The sequence below is a fragment of the Trichechus manatus genome, unplaced genomic scaffold, assembly GCF_000243295.1.
Source record: "Trichechus manatus latirostris isolate Lorelei unplaced genomic scaffold, TriManLat1.0 scaffold00020, whole genome shotgun sequence".
Classification (NCBI taxonomy): domain Eukaryota; kingdom Metazoa; phylum Chordata; class Mammalia; order Sirenia; family Trichechidae; genus Trichechus; species Trichechus manatus.
The window spans coordinates 11,838,254-11,864,029 of NW_004443956.1; the positions used below are offsets into that span (position 1 = coordinate 11,838,254).

The window sequence follows — 25,776 nt, forward strand, 5'->3', positions numbered from 1 at the left end:
AAGATTCCTTATCTTCTTGGATTAAAACAAGAAAAGGACAGGATGCCTGTGATATGGATTCCACAGAATCCAGCTGGGTTGGGGTGGGAAGTGGTAGAGGTGGAGATGCGGTCAGATTGGTAGCAGTGGATGATGGCTATAGCTGTGTGGCAGGTACAGGGGGATTTGTGAGACTCTCCTGTCTACCTGTGATGGTGTTTGAAATTGTCCACATTAAAAGGGAAAACAAAAAGCAGATGTTTCCCCATGATCCTGGTGCACAGCTCTGGTTAAAACCCCACATACTTGGCATTGGTAGGTGTTGAGTAAGCATCTGTTGAATGAAGAAGGAAGGAACGAATGCTGCTCTTGATCTCCTCCCCTACCCAGTCTCCTCAGAGCATTGCTGGGAGAAGGGTTCACAACACTCTACTGGTCCATTTTCATGGGCCGGGACCCAGTGAGAAGCAGGGCTGCCCCTCTAGAGCTGTCGTGTCTGTTGAACAGATTCACCCTGTGGAGACAGCATCAGTGCTGGGAGTCCCTTCGATCTGGTGTGGGCTTGCCTTTGAAGAGCTGGAGAGGGCTGGTGTTCAGGGATCTACCTCAGAATGGGAAGGGGAAATTTTCTGGCCTTCACTGAGTTTAAGCTAAAGGACCTGGGGTCTCTCCCACCACACGAGGCCAGACCTAAATTAAAATGTTCTCCCAGAAAGGAAGAAGAGAAGCAGCAGAGCCATAAAAGGCCTCCTTCCGTGAAGGCTGGGTGGATGCCGCCCTGCCCTTAATGTTTCCAGCTGCTGCACACAACCACTTTGGATAGTTCTTCAAACTGGAGCTTCCTGACGGGGCAAGAAAGCCCCTAGACCCTGGAGAGTTGCTTTCCTCTCCCTAGCTTGCCTGTGACAATTACGTTCCCTACCTCAGAGCCCCCAACTCTGAGGCACCTGCTGGGGGCCTGCAGAGCGTCCCAGAGTTAGTATGTGAGGAGGGAGGGAGGATTCCTGGACCCCAGATTAGCGGCAGAGAGGAGCAGTTAGTCACTTGCGTACTATGAATGATCCAAGTGCCTGCCTGTGATTCCAGCTCTCTGGCGGCATTCCTCGGGAGGGAGGGGCTTGAGTGGCACAAGGAAGCATGCTAACGGGGGAGATGGGGGAAGTGGGCAGAGCTGAATTATGAGGCAGAGCCTCTCCATTTCTTCAAGGTGGAAGGGCCTGAGGAGCTGCCCCATCTTGGCCAGTGGGCGGGGCTGGGCCCACAGAATGGTAGTCATTGTTGAGGGGTGGGGGAAGGCTCGTACACATCATGGCTATTCTCAAAGACATGAGGACAGGGACCGCCTTAGCATCCCTCCCAGTGCCTGCCAGGAGCTTCAGGAGCTGGGCTGGCCGGGAGATGCGTGAGAGGCTTTGACAGATGACGTCCCAGGGTCACTGTCTGCTCCGTTGGTGCTGAGGAGGGACCTGGGTCAGGTGCAGCCAGGTCTCCTTTCCCTCTGCAATGTGCGCAGAACCGGCATCCTCCTTTCCCCACACGGCAGCCTGTATTAGAACCGTCAGCTTGAGCTCAGCCCCCATCCCCAGGTGTCTGGGAGAACGAGAGGACCTATTTTAATCTACCAACAGGATGATTAAAACTCATTGCTGTAGAGTCAGTTCCTACTCATAGCGACAGAGGACACAGAGGACAGAGTAGAACTGCCCTGTAGGGTTTCCAAGGCTGTAATCCTTTCCCCTGCATAATTGAGAATTTGCTTTATTGCTCTTGTCACTGTTAGAAATAACAGCCTGCCCTCGTTGTAAGAGAGGTCAGTGTGACTAATATTTAATGGATGAAATAAAGCGCAGCTTTTTCCTGGATCTGGTTGACGGGCATTTCACCAAACAGCGCAGTGTGTGTTTACCAGGACAGCGGGGCACAGTGGGCTGGCCGGGGGATCTGAAGAAGTGCAGAAGTCGGCGGTTCCGAGGCCTTCTTGGGGTTGAGTGCCCTGTGTTGTCCTTGCTGGGCTGCCTCTGCGGTTAGGGAGCGTCCGTTAGCGTGGCCACTGGGTTTTCTGTGTGTTTGGTTTATTTGTTTTAAAATGAAACTTTCAGATTGAGAGAGGCTGTGGAAACTCTTTCAGGATAAGATTGTTTTCACATCACACAGGCTGCCTCTGAGGGAAAGAAACAGCGAAGGGATCTTTGGCCTTTTTGCCCCTTCACCCTCCGGAGGCAGAAAACAGAGCAGGCTTTGTCTGCGGCTGCTTAAATGGAGGACGTGTGAGAAGGAAGGGGTCTGTTTCCTATGAAATGGGGGCTGGGAGGTCCCTGTGGTGTGGCTGCCCTGGGAAGCGGCCTCGCGGGCTTGCAGCGCCCTGGGAGCAGGCTGAGAAAGCGGGTCCTCGTGTGGCCCCTTGGCACTGGCTGCTCTGTTTCCTGTGAGCCTGACCCTGGCTGCTTTCCTGGTTCTTACCTGGGGGTCCCCCCGAGCCCTTTCCCAGTTATGTTGGAGCCTGGGGCTGGTGTGGCCGGCAATACCCAGGCTGCCCTGCCACCTCTGGTTCTCTTCAGGGCTCTTGTTTCCTTTATTCTCCTCCTGGGAGTGGAGGGTGGGGGAGTGCTGGTGCTTGCTGTGTTCCTTTGTGGGCCAGGATCCTGATGCAGGACTGAAGGTAGAGCTGGCGTCTAGTCCACATCTTTCTGCTAATTCTCAGTGGGATGCTAGACAAGGAATTCCGCCTCCCAGAGAGGGGCTGACTAGCCTGGCTTTCTCCCAGGGTGGTCCCTTGACCACCTGTATCCCTTTGCCTAGAAGCCCCTATCCCAGACCTGCTAATTCTGAGAACTTCCGAGAGCTCGCTCCCAGCAGTCGGTGTTATTAACAAGCTGGTGGACATTAAAGTCAGCTCCACCTTCGAGTGGACACCAGCAGACGATTCCCCTGTGTGAGCAGGAGCTGGAGGGAATTCTCTGATCCTGAGGAGGGAAGAATTGTTTCTTTTCATTCCCAGTGTCCATGTAGCACACACTGTGTTCACCCCCGTAGAGAAGCGAACTGTCCTTTTGGTTACACAGCCCTGCGTGTTGCAGGGAGGCAGATTTTGGCTTCGGAGAAAACACTAGCTCAGGTTGGGATTGGAATTATGTTGAAGCAAGAGCCCCCTTCTAGTGGGTGTGCAGTCCAGGGGTGTGGGCATTTAGGTAACGTTGGAGGTTGACCTTTGAGGACCCTTGGGCTTGGGATTTTAATGGCCCTCTGGCTCACCGACATCACATAAAATCCAGGTCCTGTTAAAGAGGCCAGAGCACCCTGCGTCTCCTGCAGGCCCCAGGGAGGTCAGTCTCATGGGCACCCTGGCTGCCAGTGTGGGCCTCAAGTGCCAAGAGCTACAGAGCCGTCGTGATGGATGCCTGGTTTCCTGCCCTCTTCTTGCGTTGGTTGGGAACCTTTATCCCCAGAGTGCAGTGTTCAGATCAGGCAGCAGCTTTAGTTCCAGAGTTTTCATTACCCTCTCTGACTCTGCTTCCTCTCCCTGAAGCAGCAAGCAGCACCCTCTGCTGTGAGGCCATTGCTAAACTTCACCCCTCCTCATCCCCTTGGGTGGTCCTTGGAGACAGCCCCGGCTGGACAAGGTGATTTCCACTTAACATAGAAAGGGCCTTTTTAGGCGAGACGGTGCATGCAATTCCAGCCTGTCATCGCTGCTAAATTCTAATAAAGATAAAAGTATTTCATTCCAGAAAGGGGAAGGCCTGCATACTTCAGACCCTTCATCTCAGCACAGGTCACATTTCCACCTGCATCTCACTGGACAGACTCATCAGATAGCACTACCCTAATTGTGTGTTCTCTTTTTCCAACCCTCTCTCGTCCCCTCCCCACCCCTTCCGTCCCGTTTCTGGATGTTTGGAAACTGTAGGACTCTGTTTGGAAACAAGATCAAGTCCGTGGCTAAGAGAGCATTCTCGGGGCTGGAAGGCCTGGAGCACCTGTGAGTATCTCGCCAGACCCTCCCCAACCCACAGGCCTGCCAAATGCGACTGCCGGGGAAGTCTGCTAGCAATTTAATCGCATCTTTGTAAACCGAGAAATAGGCTATTTGGGAACGCCAGCTGCTTCCTTCTCATTAGAAGACAGCTTCAACTTTGTCCTCTGTTTTGCCTATACCAGGAACAGTTACAGAACATATGGCAGTTGGTGTGCTCTCAATTAATACGACTGGTATTTGGAGGACTACCTTCCTCCCTCAGCCTGCCCTGCTTCACCATCGTGCCAGGCGCCTTCACAGGCCCTGGCCTCATCTCCACCACCACGAGGGCCAAGTCTGTTGCTCCACTAAAGCAGCTTAACTGTGCTGAGTGCACGCTGGACTTAACCGGGAGGTTTTCTCGTGTGTGGCTGCCTGAGAGCCTGGGAGGAAGAGGACCCAGCGGCCCTGAGACACTCCATATTGTCACCATCTAGGGCGGTGTCTCTAGTACCTTATTCTAGTTTATTTCCTCTTTGAATCAAGTTTGACCGTAATCCTGCGGGGACAGCTTTGGCCTGTTGACTTACTGAAAAGGCCTCAACCTCACTTTAATAACACCCTTTAAGGGGGCTTGGTTCCAGGGTGACTCCATGTATTTGTGTCAAAATATGTGAAACGACAGCCAGCTAGAGCAGAATTAGGACACGGGTCTAGCTAGTACCTGTGGCTCATCTTTGAAACCAGGGCCGTCCTGAAAAATCCCTAGTGTCTCAGTTCACATGCATGTCATTCAAGGGATGGCAGACCCTTGAAGGTACCCAGGATCTCTTTGCATAAGAGAAGTATGTTCTTTTTCAGGAACCTTGGCGCGAACGCAATCCGATCTATCCAGTTTGATGCCTTTGTGAAGATGAAGAATCTTAAAGAGCTGTAAGTTCTGGGATCCCGGGGCTCTGACTGACATGGTGGAGAATTCCAGAGTGAGAAACTCCCACAACTGCAGTTACGCCTCACTTTATGTAATAGCTGAGATTGTTTATAGTTGTGTGCAAGTTAAATTACCTGTTTTTTTTTTTAAAAAAAAAAAAAAAGCCCTGTGGGGACTTATTCTGGACCAGGGGTTGGCACATAGTAAATATTTTTAACTTTGCAGGCTATAAGGGCTCAGTCACGACGACTCCACTCTGCTGTTGTAGCAGAAAGCAGCCACAGGCGATACGCAAATGAGCGGGTATGGCTGTGTGCGAATAACATCTTACTGACAAAGACAGGCGACGACAGCAGGCTGTGTGTGGTTTGCTAACCTCTGTTCTAGATGACATGAAATAAACTCTTCCGTAAAGTGGATAATCACTCCTTTCATGATGTCAAGGACAAATGTTCGTCTTTTGAGTTTGCTTAAAGCAAAGAACCTGTATTGAGAGGAGCTTCTTTAAAGAGCGTGGTGGGCTGTGAATGAGGCAGAGCAATCTGTGGGATGGTCAGAGTTGAAATGATGCCCAGCCCACATGCATTTGCAAGGTCACTGTGGTGAATAGGCAGTCGTGGTGACGTCACCGACTTTCTCCATGGACTCTTGGTGATAGGGTTATTAGAACTTAACCTGTATCCTGGTCTCCACAGAGTTGCTAGTCTAGGTGTTCCAGTGGAAATACCCAAGTTTCCTTTCCTTTCCCTATACATTAATCTGATTCTGTAGCCAGAATATGGATTCCTTAAACGCATGACTTTTGGGTCTTACAAGTGCTGACAAAATGGCAGATGCCAAAGGATGGCCATCTCTGTGCCCTGAGAAGGGAAGGGGCTGTGGGGAAGTGTGGTTCTGCCCCAGCAGGCCCGGTAGTGCAAACCTGAGCCCGGCCCCTGGTGACATTCCTCTGGTAAGTGGGGGAGAGAGGTGGTCTGGGCACTTGCCTCATGACATGTGGTTTGCGGTGAGATTCAGGTCTGTCAGGGTAATGCTTTCTCTTAGGAGGGCCGTGACTTGAGAACAGGATTGAGGAACTAACTCTGTGGCTGGTCCATGGAACCTTAGGGCTCTGCGGAAAGCCGCTAAGGTCTGGCGCTTCTCCTTTGTTTAAGCCTCATTAGTTTTGCTTTTGTCTGTTTTGGGTGATAACTTAATATGAAGAAAGGATTCCACAGCTCTCATTCCAGGGAAGGAGGAGGCAGTGATTCAGGACCATTGTAGGAGGATGGCCGTATGGATGGCTAGGTGAGAACGCTAGCACAGTAAAATGTTAATGGTAAAGTCTAAGTGGGAGGTACTCATGTGCTCACTGCACGTGTCTTTCAGCTTTTCTATTTGAAGCTTTTCATAATAAAAAATTGAGGGTAAAGAACTGATTTAATGGGAAGAGGCTATTTTGGGAGGAAGAAGGAAGGAAGGGGAAAGAAGATTTTTCTTTTGGCCTCCTAAAAATTCAGTTTTCCTGAGTTTTCTGGTTAGGCAGAACTAGGCCTTTCCAGAAGTATGGACCCCACGATCCCTCTGCCTGGCTCTGGAGGCTCTGCCTCGCTCTCCTGCCTGGGTTTCCCGTCAATCTCTGCATGTACCCAGCTGTGGCTGGCTCTGGGCCCAGGCCTCAGATGGGAGAGGGTATGGTTAATTCCACTTGGTCATTTTCTTCCTTCATTGGATTGAGGCAGGTTGTGCTGCCCACTTAGTCATCCTCTGGGTAAATTTCCACAAGTGATGATTAGAAACACACTTTGAGTTGGAATCATGAGAATACACACTCTGAGCCAGTGGAGTACTGGAATGGCCAGAGGCGGGGGCCGTGAGAAGGCAGTGCCTGTGAGCAGTTGAGGAGGCTGTGCTTTCAGTTAGTGAAGGAAGAGTCTTTGCAGAATCTTGGGGGGTTACTCACAGTCCCTACTGTCTAGTCTTTCAACCTAGCCTTTGTCTTTAAAGTATCTTGTGTGTGTGGTTGGGGGGTTATCCCTCTCCATCTGTGCTGTGGGTCCTAATTCATTCTTTAGCAAAACGTTTCCTCCAGTTAAAGGCTGGACAATTTTTCTAAGGTCTGGTCTCCTCTGTGTTTGAGGTGGGTTTCACCCTCAAGGTTGCCAGGCCCAGCAAACACAATGACGGTGTGGTATGAAGGTGAACTTTTTTCCCACGTTTCTAACCAAGGACAGATAGGAAATTTGTTTTCCCCAATTTGTTCCTGTGGCTCAAATTAAATACTTCCTGCCCCCCATATGAGTCTCACAGTGTTGGTCCCGTATCTTCGCCTTGGATTTTCATTCAGAGTACCCAGCCTTTCCCGCTTGACTACACAGAAAGGGGCAGTCACGCCAAATGCCCTCCTGATGGGGAGTCCTAGGTGCTTCCGACAGTGACAGAGCTTTTGGATCTTCACCTAGGCTGATGAGTTTTTCAGAACCTGACAGCAGCCTATTCAACCACCATCCAGAACTCGTTCCTGGGAAGCTGCCCTCACGCCGAGGGAGAATCTGCCATTTTCCCATGTTTAGTATGAATGCGCTTCAGCCCTGACAACTCCTTCACCGGGCAGCCCTCCAGATACCTCTAAGCAGAGAGCTACTTGCCCATCAAATAAAAATACAAAATCTAATATGATTTCAAGGTCTAATGTGGGCAAGGATTGCAGTTTTAATGGCTTTGAGATAAACTATTTCAGTCTTTAAAAAAGCACTTTCCAGAGTTGATAAGTTAAGATGCATAACTTATCTGGGAGTGATGAGGAACAGCAGGGAGAGTAGATTTTACTTAATTAGTCAGCCCTGGATTATCTGACTTAAGATTCATTCCCCTTGCTGTTCACTAGTTTGACAACTTCTTTGCTCACTTAGAAGGCCAGAGTGAAATGGAAGAAAACAAAAACCCATCCATTTGGTTGCCTTGTTGACTACTGAGGAAAATGGCAGGTGGAGAAGGAGGCTGTTGATATAATATTAGCTTACATGGCATTTTGGGACTCTCTAAGCATGCTTGCACCCCCTTTAGTTACCCTGTGCCACAGACAGTTCATTACAGGGAGACTGTGTATTTTCTTTGTTGGTCTTTTTCCTTGTCGTTGGTCGGCCATCATTCCTCGGCTCACAGCCTTGAGGTCTTCCAGGATCAGGCAGCTAGACTCTTCGGTTGACTTATCTTCAAGTGACTCCTCAGGAAGGAATGTCCGCTGAGATGGCAATTCCGATTTCTGTTTAAAAAGCTTATCCTCAGTTGCTGAGAAATGAAAAAGAAAATATTCTCTGTTTTGGTTGGAGCCGCACAAAACCAAAGTTGTGCATTCTCATGCTCCCTGGGCAGTGGCAGTTAACTCACAAGCACTATTTAGGGAGCGGAGCTGAATTCAGCTGGCCTCCCGAATAATGCTGGTGTGCAGATAAATACACAAACAAGAAGGATGCACGTTGGCAAGCCTTACATGTGGAAGTAAGAAAACACACAGCTTTGCCAAATCAAAAAATAGCAGCCATATAGGAAAAGAGCCCTTCTTAGAATTTGTTGCAGAATTTAGATCACAGTCTCATTCCAAGTAGCTTATCGGGAAAGTGGGAAAAACCAAAGCGGGGACAGTGCTGGCTTACCACGACTGGACGTGTCACAGGCCCAGAAAGGTGAGAGGGCATTCCCAGGGTCACAGAAGAGCAGTGTTTGCCAACACCAGCTTCTGCTACTGTGAGGCCCCTGCACCAGCAGTATCAGCATCACCTGGGAGCGTGTTAGAAATGCAGAGTCTTGGGGTCCACGCCCATCCTACTGAGTGAGGAGCTGCATCTTAACAGACTCCCCAGGTAGGTTATATGGACTGTTCTAGGTCATTGAAGGAAATGTGTGAAAAATCATTTCCCCACTCCAGCTTGCAGTGTTAACGTCAGAAGCTGACTGGAGGTGACTGATCATTCTGTGGGTTGAGGAACATCTCTTCTTTGCGGTTACACTCAAGCCCCCACTTCTGTTTTTCTTTCAGCCATATCAGCAGTGACAGCTTCCTGTGTGACTGCCAGCTGAAGTGGCTGCCCCCGTGGTTGATGGGGAGGATGCTGCAAGCCTTTGTGACAGCCACCTGTGCCCATCCCCAGTCACTGAAGGGCCAGAGCATTTTCTCAGTACCGCCAGAGAGTTTTGTGTGTGGTAAGACGGTCTTTGTGACTTTTTCATGAAGGGCAAGGAGGTCAGGAAGAACTCTTCATTATGGGAGTGATTCCTGTGATCAGAGTAACCCCAACCCATGGTTACAGATCAGCTGCTGGATGCAATTTATTTCCCACTGAAACCACACATAGTATTTACGTACAGTCGCCTCATTATGTGGTTCTTGGAGGACATGCACTTAATCAGAAGGGAGAATGAGTTGGTACAGTTTCAAATTGCAGTAATCGGTTACAGGAACATGGTTCTGTTGTTTCAAGAGGGCTCTGGTGCCTGGGTTGAGCTGTGAATTTACTCAGTGTATGAGGCTGGGGTTTTAATATGTGTTTCTTTCCAACCCCAAGAATGAAAGGTTAAATGCAGGAAGAGGGAGTCTCGGGAGTACAGTTGCTCTAGTAGAAAAATTCCTTGATGTTGACTTGTACTCTTGCTGTTTCTCCAAACTGCTGGAATCTCCTTGCAGCTCTAAATTCTTTTCCCTTCTGATTGTTTAATGCAGCTCTTGCCATCTTTTGACCAGGGGCATCAGGATCCAAGTTTGGTTGCGCAGAAAATGTTGAACAACTGAGAACACACATGTCTGCTAGCTCAGATGGGAGTGATGACGCCTCATGGTCAGGAAGACGGGGTCAGAGAATGAATTTTGAGTGCTCCTGGTTTTTGCTCTAAGCAGGAGTTAGGTTGGGTTTCCCAGGCCAGATCTGTACTGCTGGACAGGTGTGAGTCCCTGCTGTGAGCCACCCCTGAGCCCGGGGAGCCCTGCTCTGATGGTCCTAACCAGAGCTCACTTCGTGGTTATGGGCCTACTTCTCCATCCTACTTTTTGGCCATAGCAATAGCTAGTGTGCCTGATGGAGTCAGGAGGCCTTCCTTCCACACGTAGGCCTACCACCATCAGCACTTCTGAGAGCAGGCTTGCCTGCCTTTCTCTGACCCTTTCCAGGGAGAACTCATAAAAACACTATCAGCATGGTAGCAGCCTTCCAAAATGAGCTTTTCTTACTGATCAATCTCAAAAAAACCTCTTTGTCATTGAGTCAATTCTGAGTCATAGCAACCCTGTATGGGTTTCCCAGGCTGTAAATCTTTACAGAAGCAGACTGCCATATCTTTCTCCTGTGGAACAGCTGGTGGGTTAGCAGCCAAGCACTTTACCACTACACCATCAGGGCCTAAGTGTTTTAACCGTATAATGTTGGATGGGGTATGTTAAGGCCAGACACAGATCAAGAGAGAGAGACTGAAAGTTATGTATGGTAAACAGGGTAGCCTTAGCTAGGTTTCCTGGGCTTCCTGGGGATTGAGCATGTTTAATAATTTTGCAGCCTCAGGGGCTAGAGAAGCTGTGCCTGGTTATTGAGTACCTTGCCCTGGGGTGATGAGGGCAGGTGCATGGTGGCCCAGGAGCGTGCGAACCTGATCGGGGAGTAGTTGGAGAGTGGACTTAATTAGTTGCTCAAGAAGGAAAATAGACCTGTCTCTAGCAAGGGCCTCAAAACTGGGTCAAGACATCTGTGAGATAGAGTATATTACACTAAGGCTACACACAGCTCCCATAATCTAGGCACACAATGGCTGTGTGAGTCATTGTTCATCAGGTACCCTGCAGTTGAGCTTCCTTGCCCTGCCTCCCTCCTCCCTGCCATAGGGCATAGGCTTCACCTCTGCGTGAGCCAGGGCGGGATCAGCTGCTGGATTTTGGCATACCGTATGATTCCATTCATATGAAATGTCCAGAATAGGGAAGTCTGCAGAGGCAGAAAGTAGATTAGTAGTTGCCTAGGGCTGGGAAGGAGGGGGAGAAGAGGGGATCGCTAAAGAGCGCAGGGTTTCTTTTTGAGGTGATAAAAATGTTTTAAAAATGACTGGCGATGGTTGCATATCTGTGAATATACTAAAGACCACTGAACTGTACACTTTAAAGAGGTGAATTTTATGGTATATAAATTACATCTCAAAGCTAAAAGGCAATATAATTTAAAAAGGTAATCTGTTTTATATACCATAAAATTCACCCCTAGCATGTTTTCAGGGTTCATCCATATTGTAATATGTATCATTATTTCATTCCTTTTTATTGACAAATTCTATGTCACTGTATTGATATACCACATTTTATTTATCCATTCATAGCTAATGGGTTGGTTCCACTTTTTGGCTATTAATGACTAATCTGATATATGTTTTTATGGGAATTCTCATGGGTCTACACTTAGGAATGGCATTGCTGGGTCATATGGTAACTATGTGTTATAACTTCTGAGGAACTGCAAACTTTTCCAAAGTGGCCATACCATTTTACATACTCACCAGAAGTATATAAAGCTTCCAATTTCTCCCCATCCTTGTTATTAACATCTTTTTATTTTAGCTACACTGGTAGGTGTGAGGTGGTATCTCATTATGGTTTTGATTTACATTTCTCTAATAACTAGTGATATTGAGCATATTTTCAAATGCTTATTGGACACATGTATATCTTCTTTGAAGAAACAGCTATTCAAATCCTTTACTCACAGTTTAACTACATATTAACTTCTAGTTGTTGAGTTTATGCCTGGCTACCGTTACTGAACGTTTTATTCAAAGTCTGTGGAAAAATCCTGATCAATAGGGGGAAATGCAGAACAGAATTTCAAATTCTTACAGAATCCAGCATTTCTGGAGCCATGTAAGCTGGATGAGACAATCACTAAACCTTAAACCAAAAATAGCACCTGAAGTCTTAAAACCAAATAGTTGTTTAGCTGAACTGTATAGGAATTCTTTATATATTCTAGATATTAGACCATTATCAGACTACGATTTGCAAATATTTCCACCCATTCTGTGAGTTGTCCTTTCACTTTCCTGATAGTTTCCTTTGAAGCCCCCAAAGTTTTTACTTTCGATGAAGTCATATTTGTCTCTTTTCTCTTTCGTTGCCTGTACTTTTGTTTAGATAAGAAACCATTGCCTTGGTCAAGGTGACAAAGATTTACTCCTGTGTTTTCTTCCTTCTGTTCCTAAATTTGTTAGTCAGATACTTTTCCTGCATCTGTTTTGATGATCATGTAGTTTTTTCATTTGTTCTGTTAATGTGGTGTATTACATTGATTGATTTTTTTTTTTGTTGAACATCTTTGTATTCCTGGGATAAATCCCACTTGCTCATGGTATATAATCCTTTTTATATGTTTCTGGATTCAGTTTGCTGTTATTTTGTTAAAGATTTTTTTCCACATTCCTAAGAGATGGTTTTTCTTGTGTGTGTGATGTCTGGTGGTACGGTAATGCCGACTTCCAGAATTAGTGGGGAAGTGTTTCCTCCTGCTCTGTTTTGGAAGAGTTTATGCAGGATCGGCATTAGTTCTACTTCCAGTGTTTGGTAGAAGTCACCAATGTAGGCATCTGGGTTTGGGCTTCTCTTTGTGGGAGGTTTTTAAATAACTAATTCAATCTCTTGTTATATCTATTCAGATTTTTAATTTCTTCTTATGAGTAAGTTTTGATAGCAATTTGTCCATTTCATCAGATGAAGTTTCTCTGATTTGTTGGCATACAGTTGTTCATAGTATTCCTTTTTATTTTTGTAAGGTTGGTAGTAAGATATCCCCTCTTTCATTCCTGATTTTAGTCATTTGCGTCTTCCCTTTTTTGGGGGACAGGGGGAGTCTAGCTATGATCTTTTCAGAGAACCAAGTTTTGATTTAATTGATGTTCTCTGTTGTTTCTCTAGTCTCTTTCATTTATTTCTGCTGTAATCTTTATTATGTCCTTCCTTCTGCTTGCTTTGAGTTTAGTTTGCTCTCCTTTTTCTAGTTTCTTAAAGTGGAAGGTTAGATTATTAGAGATATTTCTTCTTAACATAGGCACTTGCTGCTATAAATTTCTTTCTAAGCACTGCTTTAGCTGTATCACGTAAGTTTTGGTATGTTTTTATTTGTCTCAAAGTATTTTCTAATTTTTCTTATGATTTATTCTGGGACTTAAAGAAGCATGTTGTGTAATTTCTACAAATTAGTTTCAGTATTCCTTCTGTTAATGATTCCTAGCTTTATTTTGTTGTGGTAGGAGAATTTCAGTCTGTTTAAATGTATTGAGACTTGTTTTATGGCCTAACATATGGTCTGTCTTAGAGAATATTCCATGTGCATTTCAGAAGAATGTGTATTCTGCCCTTGTTGGGTGAAATGCTGTATAGATAGTCTGTTAGGTCTGGCTGGTTTATAGTGCTTGTTCAAGTCTTCGGTTTCCTTGATTTTCTGTCTAGTTCTATCCATTGTTGAAAGTGGAGTATTGATGTCTACAATTATTATTATTGGATTGTCTATTTCTCCCATCAGTTGTCAGTTTTTGCTTCATGTATTTTAGAATTTTGTTGTTAGGTGTATATGTTTATAGTATTTGTTTTCCTGATGGATTGGCCCTTTTAGTGTTATAAAATGTTACCTCTAGTAACAATTTTCTGTCTTACTATAGACACTCCAACTCTCTTTTGGTTACTGTTTGCCTATTTGTGTCTTTAAATGTCAGGTCTGTCGTCTTGTAGGTACCATAGAGTTGGGTCATGGTTTTGTTATCCATTATGTCAATCTCTGATTTTTGACTGGAGTGTTTAATTCATTTATGTTTGATGTAATTACTGATGAGTTAAGATTTGCTATTTGTCTTCCGTATGTTTTATCTTTATTGTTCCTTTAATTTTTCCATTACTGATTGCTTTTGTATTAGTTACTGTACCATTTTAATCCCCTTTTTGGTTGGTTTACTATTTTTATTTGCTTGATAGCTGCTATGGTAGTTCTAATTAATAATATAAAACAATCAGTAGTATACAAAAATTTTGCTCATAAAGCATTTCCTCTTCCATTTTGTTGTTATTATCATAAATATTTCATCTTTATACATCATAAGCCCACCAGCACAGTTTTATAATTATTACTTTCTGTAGTTAATAGTGTCTTAATTTTTTACTCAGATAAGAGTAGGAAAGAGTTACAAACAAATGTGTATTTATACTGTCTTTCATGCCTACCTATGCAGTTACTTTTAATGGTATTATTTCTCCATGTGGATTTGACTGAATGTCTCGTGTTCTTTAATTTCAGCCCGAAGGACTCCGTTAGTATTCTGGGTAGGGCAGATCTGGTAGCGATGAATTCTCTCTTTCTTGGGAGTCCCATTATTTGTTTATTGTTATGGTTGGTGGTGTCTCACAGGTCTTTGGGGCTCTATTCATTTTTCTTCATTCTGTTTTCTTTTTGTTTTTATCCTCCACTGGATAATTCTAATTGACGTATCTTCAAGTTTGCCAGTTCTTTTTTTGCCAGCTCGGTTCTGCTCTCAAGTCCCCCAGGTGAATTTTTCATTTCAGTTATTATACTTTCAACTCCAGAATTTCTATTTGGTTCATTATATAATGGTGAAAAACTGTTTTCCTTCTGAGTTCTTTGGCCAGCCTCTTGTTGGCCCTAACTGGTATTTCTGCCTCAAGCACCTGTGTTGTTAAACAATGGCTGCCAGTTATTTTCTGAGTCAGGTCAAATGGAGACAAGCCCTGTGAATGGGTTTTTCCAGGCTGCTACTAGATAGGTCACATGAGATAGGTCACATGATAGTACCCCTGAGGATGGGGGCCTTCAGGGGTACTCCAAACCCATTCTGTCCCCCTCAATAGTGGCTAGACTGCAAGGGTTTCAGGGCTACTGTAGAGCCGTGGAGACAGGAGTGGGACTAGGACAAGTTAAGATGCCACAAAGTTAAGGCTGAGATTCAGCACTTTTTTTTTTTTTTTTTTTGAGTCAATGCTCCATGGATTGTTGTAAACCTTTGGTTACTTTCCAGAATTCTGAAAAGGATGATTTTGATTATTTTTGCTATGGTTCATTGCTTTTATTGGAATTTTTAGGGAGTTTTGGAGGTCTTTGCCATTCTGTATGTACTTCAGACCCTACTTTTTTTTTTCTTTAAAATCTTTTTTTATTGTACTTTAGATGAAGGTTTACAGAACAAATAGTTTCTCATTAAACAGTACATATATTATTTTATGACATGATTAAGAACCCCACGACATGTCAACACTCTCTCCCTTCTCGCCCTTGGGTTCCCTATTACCAGCTTTCCTGCCCCCTCCTGCCCTCTAGTCCTTGTCCCTGGGCTGTTGTGCCCCATTAGTCTTGTTTTGTTTTATGGGCCTGTCTAATCTTTGGCTGAAGGGTGAACCTCGGGAGTGACTTCATTACTGAGCTAAAAGGGTGTCTGGGGGCTATATTCTGGGGTTTTCTCCAGTCTCTATCAGGCCAGTAAGCCAGACCCTACTTTTTATAGTAAAGCTTGTGGGTCAGGCCTATGCAGTCATGAGTGGTGCATGCCTTTGCGTAAGTGCATTTTGTGTAAAAGTAGGTAAAGCCGGTGGTAGTCATCTCAAGGAAACTGCTGGTTGGTTTGATAATTTAGCACTGGTAGATTAATTTGTAATCAACGACTACTCGTGGATTTGTAATTGGATAAGACTACATACCCATGGTGCAACTTCCTTACAGTGCTTGGTGGAGCTGAGAACTGAGAACTCACAGGAACTCTGAAAGATTGGTATCATGGATGTTTTACCTGCTCACTGTCTGACACAGTTTCTCGGTAGTTTGAACAGAAACTGATCTCTCTATATACTGACAGCCTGGGTGACTTACATTTGGTCCTTTTCCCCCAGATGACTTTCCAAAACCCCAGATTATCACCCAGCCAGAGACGACCATGGCTGTGTTGGGCAAGGATATCCAGTTCATGTGCTCGGCAGCCAGCAGCAGCAGCTCCCCTATGACCTTTGCCTGGAAGAAGGACAATGAGGTCCTAGCCAACGCCGACATGGAGAACTTCGCCCACGTCCGCGCGCAGGATGGGGAGGTGATGGAGTACACCACCATTCTGCACCTCCGTCGTGTCACTTTTGGGCACGAGGGCCGCTACCAATGCATCATCACCAACCACTTTGGCTCCACCTACTCTCACAAGGCCAGGCTAACCGTGAATGGTATGGAAGCGCTATCTTTTTTTATTCTGGTGTGAGATTCCTGTGAAGCCACACTCACGATTGCTCTCTGTTATCCCTGTAGAGATGGTTAAGACAGGCGACACACAAAGCTTCACAGATTGAAGGGTTATTCTCTCAGAAGTTTTGTGTGTGTGTGTGTGTGTGTGTGTGTGTGACTTTTTCATCCAGTTATGTTAAGTGAAATTGTGGTGCTAATAAGCCTTGTATTTTTGTTATCCTCACAAGCCCCTGGGTGGCACATACAGTTAAGTGCTCGACTACTAGCTGAAAGGCTGGCAGTTCAAACCCACCCACAGACACCTCATAAGATAGGCCTGGTGAGCTGCGTCCAAAAGGTAACAGCCTTAAAAACTCTATGGAGCAGTTCCACTCTGCACACATGGGGTCGCCTACACCAGTAACCAGAGGAGCTCTGGTGGTGCAGCGGTTAAATGCTCAGCTGCTAACTGAAGGGTCTGTAGTTCGAACCCACCATCCACTCCATGGGAGAAAGATCTGGCCATCTGCTTCCATAACGATTATAGCTTTGGACATCCTGTGGGGCAGTTCTACTCTGTCCTGTAGGGTCTTTGAGTCAGAATCGACTCGGTGGCAGTGAGTTTTTTGGGTACCCCAGTAACCTAATGCGATTTTCCTGATTGAGCAACCTCTGATTAAAGAGTTAGCTTAGGGGTCATCAGGAGTGCTAGAACTGCTGTGCTCTTCAAGCCCCTTCAAACCACAGAGAAACACATTCTTTACCACGTTAGCTGGGCTGTCTTGGCTTATTCTGAGGGAGTTCTCATTGTTTCTTGAAAACTCAGTGGTTTGATTTTCCACTGAAGTAACCTTGGTGGAAACTGCAGTGATGCCTGGCGTGTGGCTGGGTGCTCACCACTCTGTTGAGGGATATTCGGGAAAAACAAGCACGCTAGATGAATGCTTTCTGCCCATGTGTACTGTAATATGGCATCAGTACCACCTCCCATAACTGTTTTCTTCATGAGGGAAGAGCCATCCCACTGCCTTACCCAGGGTGAAGACATACCATCCCCTCTGTCTGCGTCTTGATGGAACGGGTATCTTTGTTTCCCAGGCTCCCTCCTGGTGGGAAGGCAGGCAAGCATCAGTCAGGCCTAGCCTTGGTGAGGTACCCCTGTAGAGCCCAATTACCATCTGAGTTAGAGCAGGGGAAAATGTTCTCAGTAAACCTTACTGTGAGGAGCTATAGCCGAGGGTGTGCAAGGAGAGACCAATGGAAATGTTCCCCTGTGGTGGGGAGACCGCTGGCAGCCCTTGGAAACCCACTGCTCCCCATTCCAAGGGAGCACATTCTTGGTGGCAGTAGTCAGCCCTGGGCAGACACTGGCGTGGAATGGGGTTGTGGGGAGGTCGGCTTGCCAGGGGATTTTCCTGGTCTCTGCATCTAGCTTTCCCTAACCTGATCCTTATCTGTATGTTTTGTAGTGTTGCCATCATTCACCAAAATGCCTCATGACATTGCCATCCGGACTGGCACCATGGCCCGCCTCGAATGTGCTGCCCGGGGCCACCCCAACCCCCAGATTGCCTGGCAGAAGGACGGAGGCACAGATTTCCCCGCTGCTCGGGAGCGACGCATGCATGTCATGCCAGATGACGATGTATTTTTCATCACTGATGTGAAAATAGATGACATGGGGGTTTACAGCTGTACTGCCCAGAACACCGCCGGCTCCATTTCAGCTAACGCCACTCTGACTGTCCTAGGTTCGCCTGCTGATACACTGTGTACATGTGTGAGAGAGGCTCTTAAATATCACAGATACAGAGAGGCAAGGTTATCCACCTGCTCTGTGGAGCCTGGGGTGGGGGTGTGTGGTGGGCTCTTTCTACTTAAGATTGTCTTGAACAAATGGCTCCATCTCTGAAAACAAAACACAAATGATAGCCAGTGAACTAAGAGAGCCTTCATAGCAAGGCTTCGGCTTAGACACTAGTGAGAACTGCCCTTTGACCTGGGCAGGATGGACTCAGCTCTGTCACTGGTCAGTCTGGAAACAATAGAAGCCTTTCTGGCCAGAGGCTAGCTAGCCCCCAGAGTGCTTTTTATGATTTAGTCATTGCGTTAGAAGCTCTTCCGAAAAGCTTGCTGCTCTGATACAGGATCTTACATGGCATTTCACTGAGATGTTGAATTGTCCTTCATCCAGAGACAAGGCAGGTCTGTAGAAAGGGGGGCCCGCAGAACAACCTTATGATCTCTGCTGACTTCTTGCAGAAACTCCATCCTTGGTGGTGCCCTTGGAAGACTGCGTGGTGTCTGTAGGAGAAACGGTGGCACTCCAGTGCAAAGCCACCGGCAGCCCGCCGCCCCGTATCACCTGGCTCAAGGGGGACCAGCCTCTGGGCCTCACTGAGCGGCACCACTTCACCCCTGGCAACCAGCTGCTTGTTGTTCAGAATGTGGTGGCAGAGGACGCGGGCAGATATACCTGTGAGATGTCCAATGCCCTGGGCACTGAGCGAGCTCACAGCCAGCTGAGCGTCTTGCCCAGCCCCAGCTGCAGGAAGGATGGGACCAGCGTGGGCATCTTCACCATCGCTGTGGTGTGCAGCATCGTCCTGACGTCTCTGGTCTGGGTGTGCATCATCTACCAAACCCGGAAGAAGAGTGAGGAGTACAGTGTCACCAACACAGGTCAGGCATGTCAGGACGTTCAGCACTGTACAGCCTTCGGGAATGTGGAGTCACTGGATGGCTGAGGCTTTAGTCTTGTTGGCACCATGTAAACTTTCAGGAAGGTAGCATTGGATGGGGAGCACTGTCAAATCTAAGTCTGTTGTGAAATCTCGTTGCACACACGTCTTGTGTGCTGTCCTCGGGCCATGTGGGGATTGCTCCTAAAACGACCTCACAGTGCTGTCCTTCTGTTAGCTCTGTCTTTCCCATCATTCCCTCCATCTTGTGGACTTAGCAACCGAGTAAGAGGGGAGATAGGCTCTGTGAGGCAGGGCTTCTAGAGTGCACGGGCTCTGCACTGCCTCTGTGGCCACTGTCAAGTGGGTCCGTCTTCTTGGCCTGATGGTGCATACGTGTCTGCATTTCTTGTTAGTCGGTTGGATTGGGGCCCCTGGCGTTTGACTGTCCCTTCTCCTTGCAGATGAAACCATCGTGCCGCCTGATGTTCCGAGCTACCTCTCTTCTCAGGGGACCCTTTCTGACCGACAGGAAACTCTGGTCAGGACTGAGGGTGGCCATCAGGTCAATGGGCACATTGAGAGCAACGGTAAGGCCTCAACGCCAACAAAGCCACCTGGCGTTAGACCAGGCACACTCGGTGAGCTAGAAGGCTGCAGGACAGAAGGCCTCGGTGGTTTTTTGTTCTGAACTCCGCCTGAGCACATTCTGCAAGGTTTAAATCCCGTCCTCCAGAAAGTCACTATATTCGGCTCAGCTTCTGCTAATCAGGATAGGTAGGATTACCTGGAATAAGAGCTGCAAAGGACATTACAGGTCATGAAACCAACCCAGTCCTTGTATAGGGGAGGAGTCCAGGTCTGCTGTGTTGCCGGCTTTCTTATACTAGAAAGCTCGCCCCAGGGGGAGCCTGAGCACAGTCTGGCTCTGAATGCTGAAAGGCCACCTGCTGGGAAGGCAGTAGTAGAAAATTGTCCCTTGCTTGGCCCCTCTAAAGAACATTTTTTAAAAAATGACTCTGTTCTAGTAGTAGCCTTGCCCCCACTCCTTTTATATGGCTTATTGTGGAATGTGTAGGCCCAGACTTCCTGACTGTTGGAATTTATTGCAGGCGTTTGTCCGAGAGATGCAAGCCTCTTTCCAGAGGTTGACGCCCACGGCGTTGCATGCATACAGCCCCAGCTCTGTGTAGGGTATAATAAAGAGCCTTGGAAAATTACAGCAAAAGCCGATAGGACCCCTGGTCTGCATGAAACAGGTATGAGATGCTTTCATCGGGAAAAACATTTTCTTCTCAAAATCAAAATTTGGGTTGATCTACTCACTAAATGAAAAGGAAGCTATGTCACTGGTCTATTACGATCTCAGAATTCTGTATTCAGTGTCTAAGCACAAAGCTCTGCCCTGGCTCTCTCTCAATTCCAGAACAAGATGTCTCTTAAAGAAATCTATAGTGTGATGAGCCTGAGTGTAAATTCTTTAGATTTATAAGCAAGTAAAATAAGGGACGAGGCTAAACAAAATGGAGAGTCTTAGAACCTTTTCCCCAGGGCTACTTTGAGACTACATTTCTAATTGCTTAGACGACTTTTGACGCTGCATGACACCTAACTCAAATGGGACGATTTTTCTGTGACTGCATTCTCTGAGTGAGAAATTAAGTCCCCATTCTCCATTAATGGCTTGGTGTTGCCCTGGACCTGTTTCTCTGAGTGCACTTGGCAATGGGGGAAGTAACTGTTTAGTTGATGTAAACAGGGCTCTGACCTCACAGCAGTGAGTTACGCACTGCTCTCTCGGGTGTGCACGGAGACACCGACGGCAGTGGTTCTAATGCATCTTTGCCTTTGTTCTCCAGAGCACAGTGGCCCGGCTGTATGCAGTGATTGCAGCACTGATATGGACAGCTACTCCAAGGAACAAGCCTTCCATCTTCAGCCTGCATCCAGAGACGGCGCACAGCCAAGTACAGTAAGCAGCCAGGAGCCCAGTCGGAGTGACCGAGAATATTCTCCACAACCCCTGAGCAGTGGGACTGTTGATGGGTCCCGTGCCAACTGCAGGGGTTCCCTCTACCCCAGTAACCACGACAGAATGCTGACATCCTTGAAGAAAAAGCCAGTGGCTCCTCTAGATGGAAAAGGTAACTTTTTATTGCCTTCTGTGGAGTCACTAGCAGGAGTGTTGGGACTTAAATGGTCAAGGCTGGTAGAACGGTCTCACGTGCCCTCTTTTCTCGTAGGAGGTTCTTGGACTTTAGCAAGGTTGTGTGAGCCGGACTCCCTAGACCTACAGCCTTCGTCTGCGCTAACTTCAGGCAGTCCTGAGCTCCCGGAAGCCGCCTCAGGCTTTCCTGACGTCCCCAGTGAAGCCCAGCACTTGCTTCTTTCCAATGGGCACCTCCCCAAGGCATGCGACTCCAGTCCTGAGTCCACACCACTGACGGGACAGCTCCCTGGGAAGCGGAGTGTGCCACTGCTGTTTGCACCGAAAATCTAGGCTTTGTCTACCTCAGCTCTCGTCTCAATCTCATACAGGAAGGAGAGGTAGGAGAGGCTGTGAGGAAGCTTGGGTTCAAGCGTCACTGATTTGTATATAGTTTTAACTTCCATGTGGAGTATCAGTAGTTCAGAGGACTTGCATCTGAAGCACAGAAATGCAAAGAGGCTATTGTGTACAAAAGGCAGAAAAAGTATTTGGTACCATTGTACATAAGAGTTTTTCAGAGATTTCATATATATTATATATCTTTTACAGAGGCTATTTTGATCTTTAGTGCATGGTTAACAGAAAAAATATTGTACATTTTTGGCAATATTATTTTTCATATCAGGTTGCTGTTTAATTTGGGGAGGTTGGGTTAGTTCTGTGCCTTAATGCATGAGTGGAATTTATAGAAGCTAAAACCACATTTGCTCCCAACAGTTGGGGTGGGAAGGATTCATACTGCACTTCATAGGATCAGAGTTCTGGGTGCTTTACAGTCAGAGCGCTCCTCTGAGTCGGAAGTAACCTCACGTCATTATTGCTCACCTGTGGGCACTCCTTCCTTTTGAGCCCAGAGGTGCACATGTCATTTGCCCACGCAGTGAAATGATTTCTGGTTTAAGTTCTTTAACAAGCAGAGTGAGGGTGTTAATCCACTGCAAACAATCAGTCAGAACACTAAGCACTGCCTGCCTTGCCTTTGATGCTCACTTTGTGATAAAAGCGAATGTGGTCTTGTCAGTGTCGTTCGGTTGTCATTTGAGGCTTTTTCTTAAGAGGCTGCTGGTGTTGGTACCTGTGGATTTTTCAGTAGTGGTGTTTTTAGTTTTGCCAATATGCTGAATATTGCATTGGCCTTGGGGGATTAAAAAAAGGATAAAGTTCTTCCTTTTCAGGGCTAGCTTATTTCTACTGAGGACCTGGAGCAGGCCTATCCACATCACCCCCTCACATAGACAGAACTGGGCTTGGACTGCACAACAGTCAGCCCCTGACCTGGGTTCTGGGTATATTTGCACTTTTAGGACCTGTAGCTAACCATCTTGTGAGTGCCAATGTGAAATTCAGTAAAAAAACGGAAACAAAATGGAAACAAATAAGGTCCTTAAAAATCTCAGAAAGCAAGCGCCCTTGGCAAAAAGCTGAAGGTGGGGATTAGACAAAATGGTTACCTGTTTTAAATTTTACTGTCAGATGTCACACTGTTCCAAAAGGTAAGCACATTGAGTTTTTTCCTCAACACGTAACTGATTGTTACTTCCACAAAATATGTGAATTTGCTGCTTCTGAGAGGCAATGTGAAAGAGGAAGTATTACTTTTTATGTACAAAGTTATTTATTTATAGAAATTTTTGGTACAATGTACATTGAAAAACGTGTAAAATATTGAAGCATCTAACAAATGGCACTGAAGTGTCTTTAATAAAGGTTCATTTATAAATGTTAAGTGTGTGAGTGGGGGTCATTCTTCTGCATACATTTATTTAACCAGCATTGCTTTATCCCATTGAATTCCACAGTATCCCTTCCACAGTATCCCTTACAAAGCCAGTCATCCTGCCTTTAATTACTTCTTTTTTTCCAAAAAAGGAGACTCATCATACACGGCTGTTGCGGGGAAGAGCTTACACAATGCTGCTAGATTCCTGAGATTTTTTTGCCTTCTGAATTTTTCTAAACCTGGAGCTTATTATTAGTCAAATTCTAAAATCCCAAAGTATGGCGACCTTCCCATTGCATCCCTTTTATTTTCAAGGTTGAGCTTAAAGATTGGAAACAGTGTGCTGCTTCCTTCCTAGAGGCTGGCCAGCCGTTCCTTTCAGACTGAAAACAGAGGCTTGTGGCCCAGCTTCCCCAGAGGGCCCACCGTGCCTCCTTGCCCCCAAGCCAGTTGGGCCCAACTAGTCACTTGAGCTGCAACTGCTTTCTTTCATATGCCACATGGGCTGTTGGCCACTTCTCTGTAAAATAATACAATCAATCAATCAGTCTGTTTTTTTAGGTGAAATCTGAGGGTAATTCAAAACAGCAGCCAGGTTACCCAGAAAGAATGTTTGCTATGCACCTGTAGTTTGTTCTTTTTAAACTAAGCTATAAGCTCACACACTAGGAATTAACCGGGGACAGGGGAACCCACACCCACCATACACAACTTTTCCCCAGTGTAGCCATTTTTTTAAAACCTATACCCACCCATCTTGCCTTCTGCTGCCTCCACTATCAGGTGGCAGGAAGTGAAGATCAGCTACAGATCAAATGAAAGCTCTGAAGGGCCTGGCCTCACCATTACCAAACTTGTTTATTAAGGGCGTCTGAGAAAACAGTGTAAAACATTAATTAGTTTTTGCTCTTTTCTAACTTTCTGGCACACAAGCTGATGACTTCATGCCGGCCAGCCTGTACCATAGAGGACACATTCTCAGTGTTGTAATCTTAGCAGAATTGGATTTTAGCACTGTGTTTTGTTCAAATGGTGGGCAGCTGCTCATCGGAAGGGAGATGGTTCTCACAGCAGTCCCCTTTTTTGAAAGACGTGGATGCTGGGCTGCCTCTGATTCATGGGGTCTCTCTGCCAAGTCCCAACAGCAAGCTGCGAGTTTGGTCGTAAGCACCAAGAAAGATGAAACCCCCCAGACTGATCGCTGCCATTCGAGGGAAGACACCTGCAAATAATCTAGAAAAAAAGAGCAGGGGGAAAGATCTTAAAAATGCGTGTGTGTGTAAAAGTTTAACAAATTCCAACACCACAGCTTGTTCAACTCAACACATCATGCTCATTAAGCCCCACAGAGCACTTAAAATGTGCTTTTCTTCTTCGTTTAGAATGGCACTAGATTACATTCCCAAGCAGGCCTGTTGACGTTTGAGCCCAGCTGTTTGCTGGCTAAAGCGGCTAAATACCAAACAGCTTACTCGTGAGCACTCACAATTAAGTCAAGTAACGACCCTCCCAACAATAGTTCTTTTTAAATCTTCCAGACCATTTTTCCCCAAGCAACCCTGTGAGACATGATTCGCATTTTAGAGATGATGAAATCACTTTTTAAAAAGGAGTCAAAGAGCTACTAGGTGAGGCTGCTAGCTTTTCCCATCGTGAAGTCTCTGGTGGTGGTCCTGTGCACTGGGGGAGATTTTTCAGACAACCCTGCTGCTCCTCCCGGTGACTCGCTCTGTTTCCTTAGAGACCCCCCCCAAAGCCACAAGAGGGAATCAAGTCTCCATAGATTGTTTTCTCTTCCCCTAATTAAGGACAGGAAGGGCTGCAGCTGGGAAGGGGGTCACCTCCAGGCAGGCTCCATCTGCAGCACCATGCAAGGCCAGTCAGCATTAATGTGGCACTTTGGAACAATGAAAGAAATGAGAAATAAAACAATGAGATTTAATGCCCTTCAATATTAAAGGTGCCAAAGATGAAAGTGGGAGCCACACATATCAATATTACTGTGAGTGTAAGCTGGGAATTCACTGTTTAGAAACTTCCATAGTTCTGTATGGAGCCTGGGTAGAAGCAGCGCCACAGCAACTGACGCCAAGCTGTGTACAGGTATTTGTTCAAGGATGTTCATGGTGGCACTGGATAACCAAAAAACTGCCCACAACCCACCTACGGTTAAGTAATTCTCATACAGTATGTTCACACAGTGGAAGATCAGGATAAGAATGAGGTAGTCCATAGATACCGACACAGAAAATATACAAAATAAGTTTTAAAAAGTCCAGAAGCTGTACCTATAACATGATTGCATGTTTGAAAACCATGGGAGGAACAGAGGACAGGCATACAGGAGACATTCCCTGTCTGTATTGCTATAGCATTTGGACTTTTACCATGAGTATCACTTCTGTACACAGAAAGCCAAAGTTAGAAAATCAGAACTAGTGGACATACTAGTGAAAAGACATCAATTCTAGTCTAGGGGAAGAACTAAAAGTGGTCAAGTTATGGCAACAACAGTTGTGCGTCCATTCAGGTCTGGAAGAAAGCACACGGCAAGCTAAATGGTGGCTCACGAGAAAAGTGGCCAGGAAGGAAGTCCTGCTGGATAACTCGCAGCTGCCCTGGCCACTTCCTTTCTGCCTAACTGGTGGGTGGGAAAGGTCACCTCCCCTCCTCTTTGTATGTCAGCACTCAGCTCGCCTGAGGAAAACGGGGATCTGAGAGTGGTTTTGTGGGTACTTTTTAGTTAGCTAGCAGGATTTAAAGTAAAATACTTAAATTTAAGAACCTCTTCTTCTTGTCTAGAAATAACCATGAAAATTCTATAGAAGACCAAAACACACTTGTAAGGAAGAAAAAAAGTTGTTCAGCTCAGCATCAGGCAAATTGTTTTTGTATGAGGTGGCTGGTGAGAGCAGAAACTCATGTATTAGTGCTTTGAGGCTATTGTGTCCCTCTGGCCTGAAAAACAGATTAATCTCACTGCCCCTATCCTACAGAGAGAAAGGGCGGGAAGCCATGTTTGCCATGGAATTCTCCCAGGGCTTCGAACCGGTTCATTCCGGCTCAAACCCCTGCTGACAGTTTGCATTTC

General features: G+C 46.2%; 2 protein-coding genes across 3 annotated transcripts in view; one reads left to right on the plus strand and one right to left on the minus strand.

Moving 5' to 3' along the window:
* The window catches only part of LRIG1 (leucine rich repeats and immunoglobulin like domains 1), a 124,004-nt gene extending 102,404 nt beyond the window's left edge, over window positions 1-21,600 (plus strand). Inside the window, exons 10-19 of the mRNA XM_004372769.2 lie at window positions 3,887-3,958; window positions 4,796-4,867; window positions 8,884-9,047; window positions 15,757-16,077; window positions 17,545-17,826; window positions 18,338-18,757; window positions 19,221-19,346; window positions 19,869-20,015; window positions 20,616-20,900; window positions 21,000-21,600. Of these exons, the coding sequence (XP_004372826.1) occupies window positions 3,887-3,958; window positions 4,796-4,867; window positions 8,884-9,047; window positions 15,757-16,077; window positions 17,545-17,826; window positions 18,338-18,757; window positions 19,221-19,346; window positions 19,869-20,015; window positions 20,616-20,900; window positions 21,000-21,256 (2,146 nt within the window). The 3' untranslated portion in view covers window positions 21,257-21,600. The remainder of the gene's footprint in view (window positions 1-3,886; window positions 3,959-4,795; window positions 4,868-8,883; window positions 9,048-15,756; window positions 16,078-17,544; window positions 17,827-18,337; window positions 18,758-19,220; window positions 19,347-19,868; window positions 20,016-20,615; window positions 20,901-20,999) is intronic.
* Window positions 21,601-21,671: 71 nt separating this feature from the next.
* The window catches only part of SLC25A26 (solute carrier family 25 member 26), a 160,031-nt gene continuing 155,926 nt past the window's right edge, over window positions 21,672-25,776 (minus strand). Inside the window, exon 8 of one of the 2 annotated variants that reach the window (XM_023727941.1) lies at window positions 21,672-23,918. In XM_023727941.1, the coding sequence (XP_023583709.1) occupies window positions 23,801-23,918 (118 nt within the window). In that variant the 3' untranslated portion in view covers window positions 21,672-23,800. The remainder of the gene's footprint in view (window positions 23,919-25,776) is intronic. The other variant, XM_023727939.1, reaches the window with a different exon arrangement.